This window comes from Juglans regia, chromosome 9 (assembly GCF_001411555.2).
Source record: "Juglans regia cultivar Chandler chromosome 9, Walnut 2.0, whole genome shotgun sequence".
NCBI lineage: Eukaryota > Viridiplantae > Streptophyta > Magnoliopsida > Fagales > Juglandaceae > Juglans > Juglans regia.
In genome coordinates, this window is record NC_049909.1 from 17,192,652 (window position 1) to 17,209,162 (window position 16,511).

The 16,511-nt window shown below is 36.6% G+C and overlaps 2 protein-coding genes across 2 annotated transcripts; one reads left to right on the forward strand and one right to left on the reverse strand.

Moving 5' to 3' along the window:
* Positions 1-5,467: 5,467 nt before the first annotated feature.
* Positions 5,468-10,973, forward strand: LOC108984091 (probable ADP-ribosylation factor GTPase-activating protein AGD8). The gene is made up of 7 exons (XM_018955920.2): positions 5,468-5,686; positions 5,825-5,943; positions 6,781-7,213; positions 7,342-7,599; positions 9,562-9,687; positions 10,186-10,284; positions 10,524-10,973. The coding sequence occupies exons 1-7, from the start codon at positions 5,618-5,620 to the stop codon at positions 10,629-10,631; spliced, it is 1,212 nt and encodes a 403-aa protein (XP_018811465.1). The 5' UTR covers positions 5,468-5,617; the 3' UTR covers positions 10,632-10,973.
* Positions 10,974-14,067: 3,094 nt separating this feature from the next.
* Positions 14,068-15,307, reverse strand: LOC108984097 (glycine-rich cell wall structural protein 1.8). Its single transcript, XM_018955929.2, has one exon. The coding sequence runs from the start codon at positions 15,276-15,278 to the stop codon at positions 14,322-14,324; it is 957 nt and encodes a 318-aa protein (XP_018811474.1). The 5' UTR covers positions 15,279-15,307; the 3' UTR covers positions 14,068-14,321.
* Positions 15,308-16,511: the final 1,204 nt, after the last annotated feature.

A 16,511-nucleotide genomic window follows, 5' to 3' on the forward strand; every position in this document is an offset into this window, starting at 1 on the left:
AGAATGATTTTAAACGAGTTGAATAAAATATTATTAAAATATTATTTTTTAATATTAATATTATTTTAATATTTAAAAAAATTGAATTATTTATTATATTTTATGTAAGAATTTGAAAAAATTGTAATAATGAAATGAGATGATATGATATAGTTTCTGTATTCAAGAGTGAGGTTATTTTTATAAATTATTTTATAAAATTAATTTTTATTTGAAATATAATTATATAAAAAATTATTAAAAAAAAAAAATTGAACGTACTCTTGAAAGGGAGGAGTGGTGGGGTAAGAGCATTGGCAATGGCCCATTGCCAAGTCTAAATTTTAGCTAGAATTTGAAGTTTGAGCTATAACATTTATCTTTGGCTAGGAGAATCCACATTAGACTAGTCATTAGATTAGTCAAAATAATAATATAATATTAATTTTTAATTTTTTTTTCATATTTTACAATTACACTAAATATATGTTAATTAATAATTTAATTTGATACTTAAATTATTATTTCCTAACTAATTTTTTTCCTCAACTTATTATTTTTCATCTATAAAAAATATAGAAGTTCTAATTATCATATATAGAAGAACCTGAAATTATCAAACCAATGAGAGAAATGTGAATTAAAAAAAACAACTAACAAGGTTGTCATGGCGGAGTCCAAACTCAGTCCAAAACATGACCATATTATGCATCTCCATAATACTACATCAGTGGAGTATGTGGAGTATGTGTCCTTCTATGCTAAAACATAACCATACACAAGCCATACACAAACCAAACAATTAATTTAGTGCAAATACAAAAGAGTCTGAACCAAATTTAGCAACACAGTCCCATAAATAGTCTAGCAACACAGTCCCAAACTAAGTACAAATACAAAATAGGCCCATACAAAAGAGTCCCACAAATAAATACCAACACAATCACATTCAAGTCAGAAATTACCAACAGTCCACAAATTATATACCAAAAGAGTCAGAAAAGTTACTAAAATAGTCCACAAATTACCAACAAAGATAATATCCATAGTCCACAAATTTAGTTGCTACCCAGCCACATATTTATCCAGTCCACATGTGGCTGGGCAGCTACTAAATTCTCAAAAAATATTATTTCTATAAATATTAGAAGTTAGATATCTACATAATAAGGTGTCGAAGGAGAATTAGACCTACCTCCGGAATGAGACTTCGAATCCTAAAAAATTGCTAGTTGAATATTACGAAAATATTCAACTTGCATGGCATTCATGCCACGTAGATCTAACATCATCATCTTGCATTCAAATTTCTTATTCTTTAGTTCAAACTTCTTTTTCTTTAGTTCAAATATTTTCTCACTTTTTTGGTCTGCCTTCAACGCAACATTTATCCGCTCTTCCATGGTCGTGACTCTATTCTCGGTCATTTTAGCTAACGAAATGCTGATCTCAGATTCTTTGCCTTCCATCGACTTCCGCTTCCTCTCCCTTTCTTTCTCAGCTTTTTTGCCTAGAGGTCTCTCCTCAAAAACCTCCATGTTCTCCTCCATCGTCTCAATAGCAGCTTCACCTTGTGGCCTTCTCCTCGTCTCAAGGGTGGAGATGTGTTGTTGCCATTTTGGTTGGTGTCTCAGAAGACACCAGCAATGCTCCATTGTGAAGTTACTCTTATCCATCTCTTTATACAAAGTTTCGCCTTCTCAATCTACAAATACATAGGAATATTGTTAGTTCATAAATCTGTCCTACATGTTTGTGAAAATTAAAGGAAAATGTTACATACCTAGTCTTGCTCCGTTGCACCACTTGGATGCAATGACTCTATTTGTGCTAAAAATGCACAAAACTTATTTGTGCATTTCTGAATCGAGGACCATCGATTCATCAAAGAAACTACAGAACGGTTCACATTGTTCTGTTTTTTATATTCATGATAAAATTATGAAATTCTTTCCCACATTCCTCTACTAAATCAGATAATCATGTCGGCTCAACAATAAATTTTATGTGGTTAAGAAAGATAATGAGTTACTACCTTTATAAAAAAATTTGTAGATTCTAAGTAACAAGCAGAACAAGCCAAAGCCTCTTTTTTTTCATGCATCATGGAAAAGCAATGAGTTAAACTTAACTATCTTTCATTGAAGTCTGATTCATGTTCATAATATTTCTGAATATTAAACCAAAAAACAGAAATAAAAAACTTTAGTATGGAGATTAGGATGTGCAAAAAAATATATAAAAAACAAAAGAAACAATTATGATGACGAAACAACAAGAATCTACCCAATTTACAGACCAAAAGAGTTCCTATACAAGTAACAAACATTAAAAAAAAAAGGTGAAAAGAGAATAGATAAAAGGGTGAACAAGGGAATCGTAGGACATACCTATAGGGCTTACTTGTATGATCTGTATAAGAATCAAATAAGAACCATGATAAGAAAATTTCATAAACTTAGATATGAAAGCCAAGTCTGGGCATGGAGCATGGAGAAAAAAAAGAGAAGAAAAGAACACCAAATGTGAAACGAAAGAAGCAAAAGCTTCTAAGGGTCTGTTGAGTCAGATTTCCTAAATCAATCGCATAAAAATATAATTTCCTAAATCAATCGCACAAAATTCATACCGTGGGGGGTATTCTGAATGTTCTTAAACCAAGCCGAGAGAGAGAGAGAGAGAGAGAGAGAGGGGAAATTGCACAGCCGACGGGAACCAGAAAAGGAAAGGGACGCAAAAATGTTTGGACTGGAGAAATAATCGATTGAAGAAGATTGAGGAAGAGATAAGAGGAAGAGAGAAGAGGGATATGAGCAATGGTCTTCTGAACAAAAGAGAGAATATGAGGGAAGAGGGAGGGAAATGGAGGGAATGGAAGGAAAAATAATAAAAAATTCTTTTGGTCATCCAACAATGTGTCGCCAAACATAGCTAGAAGTAGAAATTAACAGTAGCTCAAAACTAAAAATTATGGTTTTACCTAGTTCAATGTAAAAATTTTATAACTAAAAAAGATAAATTTTGGACTTGGCGTTGGCAATGGATGCTCTAAGTGCTTCATCAATATCACATACATATTGTGTAGCTGTTTAGCCATGCACTATACAATTTTAATTTTTATCGATCATCATGCTTTGGATCCCAGCACTTTTCTTTGAAAAGAATACCTTAGCTAGCTAGCTGGCTGGCAATGAGTACTGGCAGAGAAGTTAATTCAAGTCAGTGTTGATTGAAAACCATTTTTCCCCCGAGGAAAATCTGCATGCTTAAATAAACTAATCAAAAGTAAACAAAAGTTTAAGCCTAGTTTGAGTAATGAATTCATCTCAACTCATTTGAGTTGATTTTAACTTTAAATCAAATTCGATATTTAAATACACAATTTACAATTCATTAAATATCACCCAACTCAATAATTTTTTATACATAAAACTTATAATTTTTTTCAACGCAGCACCTCATTACACATAGAATTTATAATTTTTTTTAACTTTTCATAAATACATTTAAACTCATCTTAATATCTAAATACATCTAAATTCATCTTAAGCGAGTCCCATAAAACTCATTCTATCATTTCAACTCACTAAAAAATTTAACTCAACTCAACTCAACTCAACATACAAACAAGGCCTAAATCATTATCTGCACCAAGTCTTCACTAGCTCATCATCATGCATGTTTTAATACTTTAATTTCTGGTTGTTCCAGCCTTAGAAAGATTGTATGAACAGTACCTAGCCAACTTGTAAGAGAAGAGGATCAGGAATGACAGGAAGACAAGGGTTGGAGCTTGGGTATATATGTGCGCCTACGTCAATGACCATAAATATGGATAAGGAAGAAAAAGAAAAGGGAATGGAAAGACCTATGGCAATCAATTCCCAAGAAGGAAAATATAAAGAGAAGAAAGGCAACAAGACGAAAAGAGTATCCATGGCTATACATGTTTTGTGTTCAGTAATGAAATTATGGCTTGTTTTAAAATTAGTAAGCACACGATGTTGTTGAGTGTAAAATGGAAATATGTTAAAAAAACAAGAAAGGTGCTGAGGAATGAAAATATGTTAATAAGGAAGTATACCATAAATGTTGGGTATAAAACCCGATCTAAGCGGACAAAACACCAACAAGGCAAGCCAACTAGCTAGAAAGTTCAGAGGTGGGGAATCATATAAGTTTTGGGAGAGGAATAGAGAAATCAAAGATGGAAAATCAAAAGAGGAGCAGGTGAGGAATCGAGACTTAAAGGTAAGGAACTTCAAAATCATCAGGAGAAGGAAGACAATGGAACATTAATAAAATTAGAAAGCACGAATGAAACTCGTCGGAAAATGCTTGTCACCCCCGCCTGGGGGCGGCCGAAGGCATGCATCTTGGGCTCAAATTAAGTGTATTAAAACTTATAATGGAAATTATTACGAGAACTATCATATTAAGTTATCATAATAATTTCTAAAGATAATATGAAACTATTTTATTTTAATTCATTTTATCTCATCTCATTATTTAAATGGTTACGAAATCATAACTCACGATTCACTCGTGATGCAAAATGTTGTAATAATTATGAGAGCCTCAGCTTGAGCTGACTTGCAAAAGCAGGCAAAAAGGGCCGAGAATCGAACCCGAACACAGGCCCTAGAGTCTAAAACCACTTGCATCCTACATACTAGCTAGAGAAAACATGGGTTGGGCTTAGTTTGCATCCTCGTGATGATTTATGAATGAATTACTTGGTGCTGGGTTTGGTTGGTACGGCTTCGCCATCTCACCAACAGATAGTTTAACGTTCGGTGATAATAGTTCCCGCATCGCCTTCCACTACCCGATTATTGGCGCAGCCGCCACTTGACTCCGTCTACACGTGGCATCATTACAAAATTAAATATATAAATTTTATAAAAAATATTTATGTATAAAATATACCATCTACATTATTTAAAAAATATAATATTCAAATTTTATAATTTTTTTAAAAAAATTAAATTATGTCATCTAAACAATTTAGTAGGTGTATCTTTATCTGATTTGTAAATATAATTTTTTAAAAAATATCTCATTTGTATTTAATAAATTTTTAAAAATAAAAAAATCAAAAGTTTTTAAATATCTCCCAAAATTCTAAATTATTCTTATACTCTAAACTGGAAATTAAAAATAAAAAAATATTAAAAAAAAGTCCATAAGTGTAACTTTTCTATAATTTTGGTATCATAAAGCTTTATTTCCATTTTCTCTGCCTTCCTTTTCACAACCAAAATTTTGAAGGTGTAATTATATATAAAAAAATGGAAACTATTACTACGGAATTTTATTCTTAAATTAATAAATATGTTGATAATATATATATATATATATAATATAATTTTTATATTAAAGTAAATAATAAAAACTAAAAATAATAAAACATATTTTAATATTAAAGACGTTACCCATGGACTCCGAGACCAAAACGGGACCCCAGTAGAATTCCTCCGCTGTGGATCTAAAGAAAAGGAAAAATAATAAATGAAAAAAGAAATCAAATCTGCGGCTTCACTTATATTTCTCGCCTCCTTTCGATTTTCTCCTCAGGAGGGTGTTCGATTTGTAATTTCGTGCACCCCCTGAGTCTCTCCCTCTCTCTCCCCGTGCAATGGCGTCGGATGGGTTCTTTGACAAGAACGCTGTCTTCAGAAAACTGAAAGCTAAGTCAGAAAACAAGGTCCGTGTTTATGTTTCTCGGTTTCCATCTTACATTCTATTTTTGGGTTTCTTTTCGTTGGATCTGATTCAGATCCCGAAATTCTGAAATGGGTTTTGATTTTTTATTCTCTCTTTTGGGTTTTATTTGTGAATTCAGATGTGTTTCGATTGTAATGCAAAGAACCCTACTTGGGCGTCGGTGACTTTCGGGATCTTCCTCTGCATCGATTGCTCTGCCGTGCATCGCAGCCTCGGCGTCCACATTAGCTTCGTCAGGTATCAATTTCAACTTGGTTGTCTATATTTTTTGGAGATCTGTTCTGTTGTTGATGTTCGAATAGTTGATTTGGGTCGTAGTGTTAAGCTTTCTAATTTCATTCGGCTGTGAATTAGCATACATTTTGTTTGTAATTTGTGTAATTATATATGACTATGCTCGAAGTTATAGGCAGTGACTTTTATTCTCTCGTTATATAATGAAGTGGGCACCTTTCCGTTCATTGGATTAGCGAAATCCATTTCTTAATTTTCTATGAAATAGCAAGAAAGAAAGATTTATGGTGATGACTCAGTGTCCGACATGCCCCTTTATCTTTTATATGCATTGGTGTGGCTAATTATGTCAATTGATTCAGAAAAATGTGTGCACTGTCATTAATTCTATCTAAAAAGCTTCATTCTCTTGGATCCGATTTGGTGATTACTTGGCCATTGGGTAAACTTATATGCAAAGATGTGGAAGCAAAGTTGGATCTAGAATTCAAAGGTTTATGATCTGCTTTAGGAGGTGTAATTTAATTGAGGAAATGGCGATGGAGTTAGGATTGAACAGATGGCATATGCTGGTTTCCCCTTTTTATGAGTCTTAATGATGAAAAGAAAGGAACTGGGATAATTTACTTGGTGGTTATTGTTACATCTTTTACATGTACTTGTGCTGTGTGGTCAGTTGGTCTTGTCTTTACCATGGGTGAAATGGAATGCATGTCAAAGTTGAGAGTCATCAACTGTGCATATTACTTCTTGTTTACAATTTTTCTGGGTGGCATCTTTATTTTTTAGCAAAATTGTAAATTTAGTAAGATACAATCAAATTTTTTTTCTTTCATATAGGTCTACAAACTTAGACTCGTGGACTCCTGAGCAGCTGAAAATGATGAGCTTTGGGGGAAACAACCGTGCACAGGTTTTCTTTAAGCAGCATGGATGGACTGATGGTGGCAAAATTGAGGCTAAGTATACATCAAGAGCTGCTGACTTATATAGGCAGATACTCTCAAAAGAAGTTGCTAAAAGTACGGCAGAAGAGACAGGTTTAATATCATTACCTGTTTCTTCTCAGCCAGCACAAGCTGAAAATGGACTCCCTGATGTCAAGACAATTGAAGGTCCAAAAGCAAACTCTTTGGAAAGGCAAGAAGTACCTGATACCTCTGCTTCACTTAAAGCCCCTCATGCAGTTGTTACCAATGCTGTTAAGAAGCCACTTGGTGCAAAGAAAATTGGAAAGACGGGGGGACTTGGTGCTAGAAAGCTTACTACTAAGGTGGATTAATTTATTGTTGCTATTTTATGAACAACTTTAAAAGTATTTTGTGGTCTACTATCTGCTGGTCGCTTATCCTGGGCTTATTAAAGTGCTTTATCTTACAAAATAATCTCTTCCAAATGCAGCCAAGTGAAAATCTCTACGACCAGAAGCCTGAGGAACCAGTTATTCCAGTTTCCTCAACAAAGAGCTCTCCTACAGCTGGCTTATCTCTTGCGAAGCGCTTTGAATATGTTGACAATGTCCAGTCTGCTGAGAATAGCTCTAGTGGGCCACATATGATCAGCCATGTAGTCCCACCAAAGTCATCAAGCTTCTTTGCAGATTTCGGAATGGACAGTGGTTTTCCAAGGAAAGCTGGCTCAAATTCCTCAAAAGTGCAAGTATGCTTTATGATTAGCAAAATATGTGTGCAATTGTTGGAACTTTTTTTTATGATTAGCATGACATGACTTATATTGTGCAGACAATGCTCATCTCCTTGACATCTTCTTAATATCATAGGATGTGAAAATAAAAAAACTAGAAAATGCAGAGGTCAAAGAAGGGTTTCTACTCCTATCCTTTTCTGGGTTATGATGCAAAGACTCAGAAAGTTCAACCCACCTCCCCTAAACACATTGATATAGGCACACATCTACATCACTTTGTTGGTTCTTCCACCAAACTTATCGTTAAAATTAACTTTTTCTATTATTAAATGTGGCTTAATTTTTTCTACTATCTGCTTAGAAATCATTAGAAATTTTCTTTACAAAGGAGCTATATGTGAGATCACTATGCAACAAGCCAATACCACCGCCCACTCAATCTTGAAGAGGTGGAAAATTGCACACTATGCTCCTTAATTTTGTGGAGTCCAAATGGATAGATTCATAACCACTAGGGATTCAATGGTGTTATTCCTCAGGTTTGGATTAGCCAACCATTGGAAAAATTTAGTAATCCCGTCCCACTTTTTCAACTAAAGTGCTTTCGATATGTCTCCAACTTACCTCTTCCATAAGAATGGTCCTCTCCTACCCGTCATGGTGCAGTCTAGTTGTCAAAGGGTGGGTGGGCTTGGGCTGAGGTTTAAATTCTGACATCCTTGGTTTGATTCCTCACTAGGAGTTTCCATAGATTATCAGATAAATGTGTATCTAAGTTTTACTCTGTAGGGGTGAGCCTGAAGGGCACCTGCCTTGAAGAGGCTCCACGACATAAAAAAGAAAACTAAAAAACCAAGAAGAAGAAATAATGGTCCTCTCCAAGTCGTTTAGAATGTACTGCTTTCATGACATGTCGACACCAATCCATGAGTTAAATCTACACTGAAAGTAGAACATTTTTTTTGGCATGTTTTGGTTTCTCATTGGTGCCATGACTAGAAGTTTTGAATTTTCAAAATCCATATACAATGTTGAGGTGTTTTAAGTCAATATTGGGAATTCAAGAATAATACTTTTGGTTCTTATTTAGTATCCTTAAAAGAACTTTTTTTGGTAGATATATTCATTATTGGGTGTGATACCCCATATGATAAGGATAATAGTAGATGGTGTATGAGATCCCACATTGCTTGGAAATGAGAAGTTCTTGCTCTTTATAAGGTTCTAATGGAGCTCCAATTGTATCATTGACTAGACATTTTAGAGTATAGGCTATGTGGCTTGGGCCTTCTATTGGAGCGTTACAAATGGTATCAAAACCTATCCCAACCAGAGATGTGTGACTTGAGCGATGGACTGGCCCAACGAGGACGTCGGAAATTTAAGGGAGGTAGATTGTGATACCTTATATGATAAGGATAAGGGTAAGTGGTGTATGAGATCCCACATTGCTTAGAAATGAAAAATTCTTGGTTCCAATGGAGTTCTACTTGTATCATTGATTAGTTCTTTTGGAGTATAGGCCATGTAGCTTAGGCATTCCATTGAGGGTTACAAATGGTATTAAAGCCTATCCCAACCAGATATGTGTGACTTGAGCCGTGCCACCTACGATGGACTGGCCCAATGAGGATTTCAGGAATTTAAGGGGGGTAGATTGTGATACCCTATATAATAAGGATATGTGGTGTATGGGATCCCACATTGCTTGGGAAAGAGAAGTTCCAATGAGACTAGTTGTATCATTGACTAGTCCTTTTGGAGTATAGGCCATGTGGCTTAGGCCTTCCACTGGGGCGTTACATTGGGTCAGTTTTAGTTCCTTCATTTGTCTACAGCATGCTCTTGTCATTATCCTTCTAGACATACCCATGTCATGTCTTGCAGATCATAATATGTCTTGTTTCAGTCTACTGTTTTAAACTGTGGGTTTCTTTGTGTGGGTTTCTTCCCTTAAACTACTATTGCTATCAGATTCAGGAAACTGATGAAGCAAGGAAGAAATTCTCGAATGCAAAATCTATTTCATCGGCACAATTCTTTGGTGATCAGAGCAACCCTACTGATATAGGTGCTCAAGTATCTTTGCAGAAGTTCTCAGTATGTATCCTCAACTAGACGTACTGATAATTATCTACTGAATAGATTCGACAAAGTTCTTTTCATATTTTTTTAATTCTTAATCTTGTTTTTTTAGTATAAACCATTCTCCTGCACAATTCTGCATAATGCCGACCTAATCTTGGCCAAAGGGATATGAAAAATAGTATTGTATCATAAAGTAAAGCTTATTTCTGAACTTTGATGAAGCTAAATTTTCATGGTTTTATACTTGGAAATTGTTTGATAATAACATGACTTGGGAAATGATAAATTAGTGATGAGAAAAAAAAAGATACATTATCATTTAAATCCATTATGGTGAATCGACTGTGTGAAATTCCCTGATGTGAAGTTATTGATCTAATACTTGAAATTTTATGCACTGAAAATGGATGAAAATTTGTAACTATGATTTTTTTGTTTTCATGAAAGTTGCATGTACCTTACTGAGCTATATAGGAATTCCGACCCTTATTCATCATTTAAATGTTACAGAGTTCAACGGCCATCTCCAGTTCTGATCTTTTTGGTGACAGCACAGATCATTCCTCAATTGATCTTACTAGTGACCTCATCAATCGGCTCTCTTTCCAGGTAGGATTTGCAACTCCACTGCTCTTTCAAGTTCACTTATATTATTCTTGACCAGACTCAGAGATTTACCGAAATGTAATTTTTTGTTGTCCTTCTAAATGTAGTTTTTTCCCCTTGGCTTTATTTCTCACCCAGTTAAATTATAGATTGCTGCACTATTTACCTATAAAAAAAAAAATTATAGATTGCTGCACTATTTCTGTATTGACGCTGGGTGGCTTTTCCCCATTCTTTTTCAGGCACAACAGGATATTTCCAGCCTGAAAAATATTGCCGGAGAGACCGGGAAGAAACTCAGTTCATTGGCGTCCACTTTAATTACAGATCTTCAGGACAGAATCGTATGATGCTAGGTATCGGGGAACCAAAAAGAACAAAGAAAGAGAGAGTTTGTCAAATTACCTGCTAAATATGTAGTGGATATAAAATGCCTTCCAGCATAAATTTATTTGAAAAGACAAAAACAACATTTTTAGAACTCTTCAGGCTTGGGACAGGCTGGTGTTCTGTAGTGCATGTATTTTGAGACTCATTATATTTGTCAGTTTCTATTTTTTTGATCTTGTGAGTTCATAAACTCAGTTAACTCTCCTGCTCTCTGTATCAAGTATTTTAGGGACAACTGTCAAAATTTCATCAAACCATTTTATGGTTGAGGCTTGGTTAAATATCAATGTTTTATTTAACTAGTTGGAAAAGTTGTCACAATTTCGCAATCTCTCTCAGGCATCGATTGGATAGTAAGAATGTTTCATCTCATCTCATTTCATTGGGAAATGTTACAGACACAAAGAAATCTCACAAAAGGATCTAACACATTAATGTGACACGTCACGTCTCCCCCCCGCCCCTCCCTTTTTTGTTCTTTCTTTTTCCTCCTCCTCTCTCGTGCCCCTCCCCTCCTCTCCTCTCCTCCCCCTTTCCTTCTCTGTCTTCGCCCTCCCCATGCCTGCCATGGTAGTTGGAACTACCTCAGGACTGGCAGAAGCAGCCGGCGGTCTAAGCGGCACCAATTGGAGGGCACGTGGAGGGGGTGGAGATACGGAGGGAAAGGGGGAGGAGGGGAGGGGAGAGGCACGAGAGAGGGGGAGAAAAAAAAAGGGGGGGAGGGGGGAGATGTGTGGCACACGCCACATCAGTGTGGGATTCTTTTGTATCTATAGTATTTTTCTATCTTATCTAATCGTTACAATTTTTTTAAATTTTTACACTATAATAAACAATTCAACTTTTTCAAATTACAAAATAATAATAATATTTTATTTAACTTTTATATAAAATCATCTCATCTCATCTCACTATCTAAATCGCTTTTCAATAAAATTAATAAACCCGACATTTTTGCAATTACCGGTTCTGAATTTTCTAGAATTTCTCTTTTCTAATCTTGATTGCGGCTATATGTGAACTACACACTATTTAATAGGATGCATCGTGAACCTTTGGAAGATCCATCTAAGTAGTTTGGAAGTACAATAATTTGCTGGGAAAGCATCGTTCATGTCAATGCATGTTGATGGACATCCTCGTTTGTATCCATCGCTATTTTGATTTTCCTCTCAAGACAAAGAGGAAGCTCCAATTCAAGGAGTACAAAAGTGCCCTACCACGCCCCTGCTTTTCTTTCTCTTCCTTTCGAAGTAAAGCGTTTCGTTAAACCATTTTAGATTGGATGACGCCAGACTCCGGCTCAGAGTCGAAGTCGACGATCCATCCGATTCTTGAAAATGTAGTCATAGTGATGGATGCGACGAAAGAATTCACCATTGAGCCTATAAAATGGGCTATTGAGAATGTTAGTGTACCTGGTTGTGTCGTCACTCTCTTAGGCCTAATGCCATGGTTCCATGCTAGAAGTAAGTTGCATCTTATCTCTGTCTTTCTAAAACTGCTGTTCATGCAGATTATAAAAATTCAAGAAACGCTGCTCCATCATCTTTCCAAAATCTTGTTTAGCTTAAACTTCATCCTAATGATACGAGTTTTTGCTATTTTCGAGTCAGTGTATAAATATAATCCATTAAAGTTACAAAAATATTCGAAACACCATTAATACTTTTTTTTTATGCTAGATATATAGTAGTGCTGTGTCAATAATCAAGCTAGATTTCTTTCTAACAGTACTGCTAATTTACTTGGGCTTTTTCTAGTAATTTCCCATAAATGGCATAGTGTTTGGGATTTGCAATTCGATGAATTATCTGGTGCAAACGAGAAAAGTGAGTTGCGAAGTGATGTTGAGTTTCAACAACTTCAAGCAGCCGCTGAGCTTTGCAGAAAATACAAGGCACGTAAAATTCTTTTCTTTCATTTCTCATAATCATTGCTTCTGTTGTTGTTATTGGTATAACTTTTATATACTTTCTGAAAATTTAGATTAGTAACAAACTTGGTTAATTTTTATAGCATGTCAATATATGCAACTGCGTACTGTGTTATATATATAGGTTGTGCTGCAGAAAAGGCTTGTAATGGGTTATCCCCATCGACTGACGGTGGTTGAACAAATCCAGAGCCTCCAAGCGACATGGGTGGTGTTCGATAGGTATGCTCTTGTACAAGTACTACTTTAAGATGGAGACGTTAGAGTTCTTGATCTATTTCATAAGCCAATTTGGAGGACACATATTCCGCATCGCTAACATGACAGTATTCAATTTTTAAGAGAAATATATATATATATATATATATATATATTTTTACGAACGGTTTGCTTTTTGTTCATTAATATAGTGTAAGGTTTCTTTGTTTTGGACCCTAATTAGAAGTTGATTGCTCTGTACGTGTTGCATGCATGGTTACAGAAATCAGAGAAAGGACAGGGAGTTTTATGCCAAAAAATTTGCATGTAATATGGCGATGATGAAGGAAGATGGTGGGGTTGACATGATATGAGAGGCCCGCCTGGCCTGTGATTGAATGCGGTGAGAGCAGTACTCCAGGCGATCGAAACGCCAGCAATATCGGTACCAAAACTTCAAAAGATATAAAAGACCAGCTCCTATAAATAATGAATGTCTTTCTATATTCCCTTAATGTACAATGTAATTTTCCAACTATATGTTCCAAAAATCAAAATAATATGGTTGGGAAACATCAAATCCACAAGACAATTCAACATTTTCTTGTTTCATCGTTTAGTTTTTAATTTTATAGCAATAATTTTCCTTTTAAATCTTGTTATTCCTTAATTATCATGCATGATGGTGATGTTTCACATTTTACGTAGCATCTCCTATCAACTATTAAAATAGCTCTGATCACTTGAAATGTGTCGCATTACTAATTAGTGTGATTAAAAATGACGAGTATCAAGATGAAGAAGATCATCTTCTTCATTAATTTTTGTTTTTGACCTTCCATGAATAACAAGACGCGCGTTGTCTATTAACTTTCACGAGTTTGCAAAAAGCTAGTATATAAGGAGTCCCAAGAAATTAAATATTTGCGAATTCATAGTACCAAGGAATCATGTAGGTAATATATGATTGACATGACTGATCAAAAAGTATATGTATATATATATATTAATTAGTGTAATATTCAAATTAATGTAGAAAATTAGGTTGCATTGGGGTTCATAGAAAAGCTTGAAAGAAGGAAAGAAGGCTTGGGAAAGAAACCTACTGATCGGGATTTTTCTCTTTGTTTTACACTTCGATCCATACGTTCTTATATATAATCATGCCTTTTGCAAAGACAACAATTTCTCTATCAGAATTAGCGATAAGGTTTTGGATGTCATGAATGAATAGCTAGGCCAAGTGATGATCAAGACTCAGGTTGATATTAAGACCACTCCAATGCACTTAATTGGCATAATCTAAAAACAGGACAAGAACAATGCAGAATCATTATAATTACATATATAACAATTTCTTGCAAGCATTTCTCTGCCACTCATAGCTCAATATTTAGAAGTTATAATAAATTAACAAGCATTCTCACACTTGCCATAAACTTATTCTCTTGTTCATACTAGAGTAAGAAGGCACACTCCTTTCATAATTAATGATAGTAGTAGTGAGAAGGAAGTTTCAAGGGGAGTAGCCACCATGTCCACCACCCTCTCCACTCCCACTACCTCCCCCATAACCACCTCCATGTGCGACTCCAGCACTACCACCGCCACCACCAGCACCACCTCCTCCTCCACCACCAGCAACTCCACTCCCAAAACCTCCACCGCCTCCTGCACCACTACCATACCCACCTCCATGTGCTCCCCCTGCACCACCTGCTCCACCGCCTCCACCGCTCCCACCACCACCTCCTCCACCATTGCCAGCTCCATGTCCTCCCCCAGCACCACCTCCTTCACCACTTCCATAACCAGCACCACTCTCTCCTCCCGCACCATATCCAGCGCCACCGCCACTTCCCCCACCACCTCCACCACCATATCCAGCACCACCTCCTTCTCCACTACCACTTCCAAACCCAGCACCTCCAGAACCATAAGCAGCTCCACTGCCACCTCCACTACCGCCACCGCCGCCGCCACCACCATCATGTCCACCTGCAGCTCCATATCCTACATCGCCACCTTCCCCACTACCAGCACCACCTCCTTCACCACTTCCATAACCAGTACCACTCTCTCCTCCTGCACCATATCCAGCGCCACCGCCACCGCCACCGCCACTTCCCCCACCACCTCCACCACCATCTCCAGCGCCACCTCCTTCTCCACTGCCACTTCCAAACTCAACACCTCCAGAACCATAAGCAGCTCCACCGCCACCTCCACTACCGCCGCCACCACCACCACCATGTCCACCTGTAGCTCCATATCCTGCACCGCCACCTTCCCCACTACCAGCACCACCTCCATAACTAGTTGCACCATGTTCTCCTACAACTGCATGGACAATTGAATCATAGCCAACATGAACATTTCCACCTTCAAGCATGAAGAGGGATCTAGTCGCAAAACAAATACCTAAGCCACATGAAACAAAGAAAACTACACTAAGGACTTTGTGTGTAGCCATGGGAAGTTCTTGCCTTCTTGGAATGCCAAGGGAATGACTTAGAATGTGAGGGAGGGTGGCTATATATAGGAACTAGATGGGGTCCAAAAGCACGTCTACTTTCCAAAGAGTAGTTGATGCACATGGAAATGATACTAGGGAGTCCCACAAGGTGGTCCAACACAAGTTTCACTCAATATTCTAGCAGTTCGGCCACTAGTGACCTTTTGCTGTCACCCATGCACATTTATGCAAGGCGCGCAAAAGGCAATTTGTTAAGCCAGATCCTGTATGCACCCAACTTTCCTTATCCTAAGTGTTTGTTGGATTTCCAGACTCACTAACATCCTTTTCACACCATTGGCTTGCGTAGCATTATTAATGTATTTCCTTTAGTTTTTTTTTTCGTGGCTAGCTTGAGCACACAAACAAATCGTTGGTGCAAGTTCACGAGGACGTTAATATAAGTGCAATTAATATCCATTATATTTTGAGCTATCGATCGAAATCATGCACATTGAATACCATAATTAAAGTTAATATGATCTTTGCTTTTGATACGAAGTATAGATCAGATAACTAACTGTGATTTGTAGATGGCCGTAACATAGCTTCGTTAACCTGGCAGCTTTTTACAGTGATCATGATATGTCTGCATGCTTCTAATTATTAACATTAATAATCTCATGAATAAACTGAAACTGAGGGCCTGTAGTACAGCGCTAACAATAACACAAATATGCTTGTCGCTGACAAAAGAATAAAAACCTAGGTTGTAAGAAATGCATTCAGTGGTACGTACTATATATGCCGCGAATGGCCAGTACAGCCTGATCATAATTAGAAGTTGCGTTTGATCTTCTTGTAATGATCATGATAACTATGATCTACTTGAAAGCACATGCAAGCTCTATATGTGATACCCCATAAGATATGGATGAGGGTAAGTGGTGTATGGGATCCCACATTGTTTGGGATAGAGAAGTTCTTGCTCTTTATAAGGTTCCAATAAGATTTCAATTATATCATTGAGTAGTCCTTTTGAAGTATAGGCCATGTAGTTTAGGCCTTACATTGAGGCATTACACTATATCCCATGCCTATAGGCTATAAACTTTCCCTTATTTTGAAGGCACCTGACCTTATCTTCAGTTTTAAATGATGTAATATATATGTATAAATGTTGGTGTGTCACTGTGTGTGTATAGTGGGCATTCGCATGGAAGAGGAGCACCACCTTCTCCACCGCGTGTG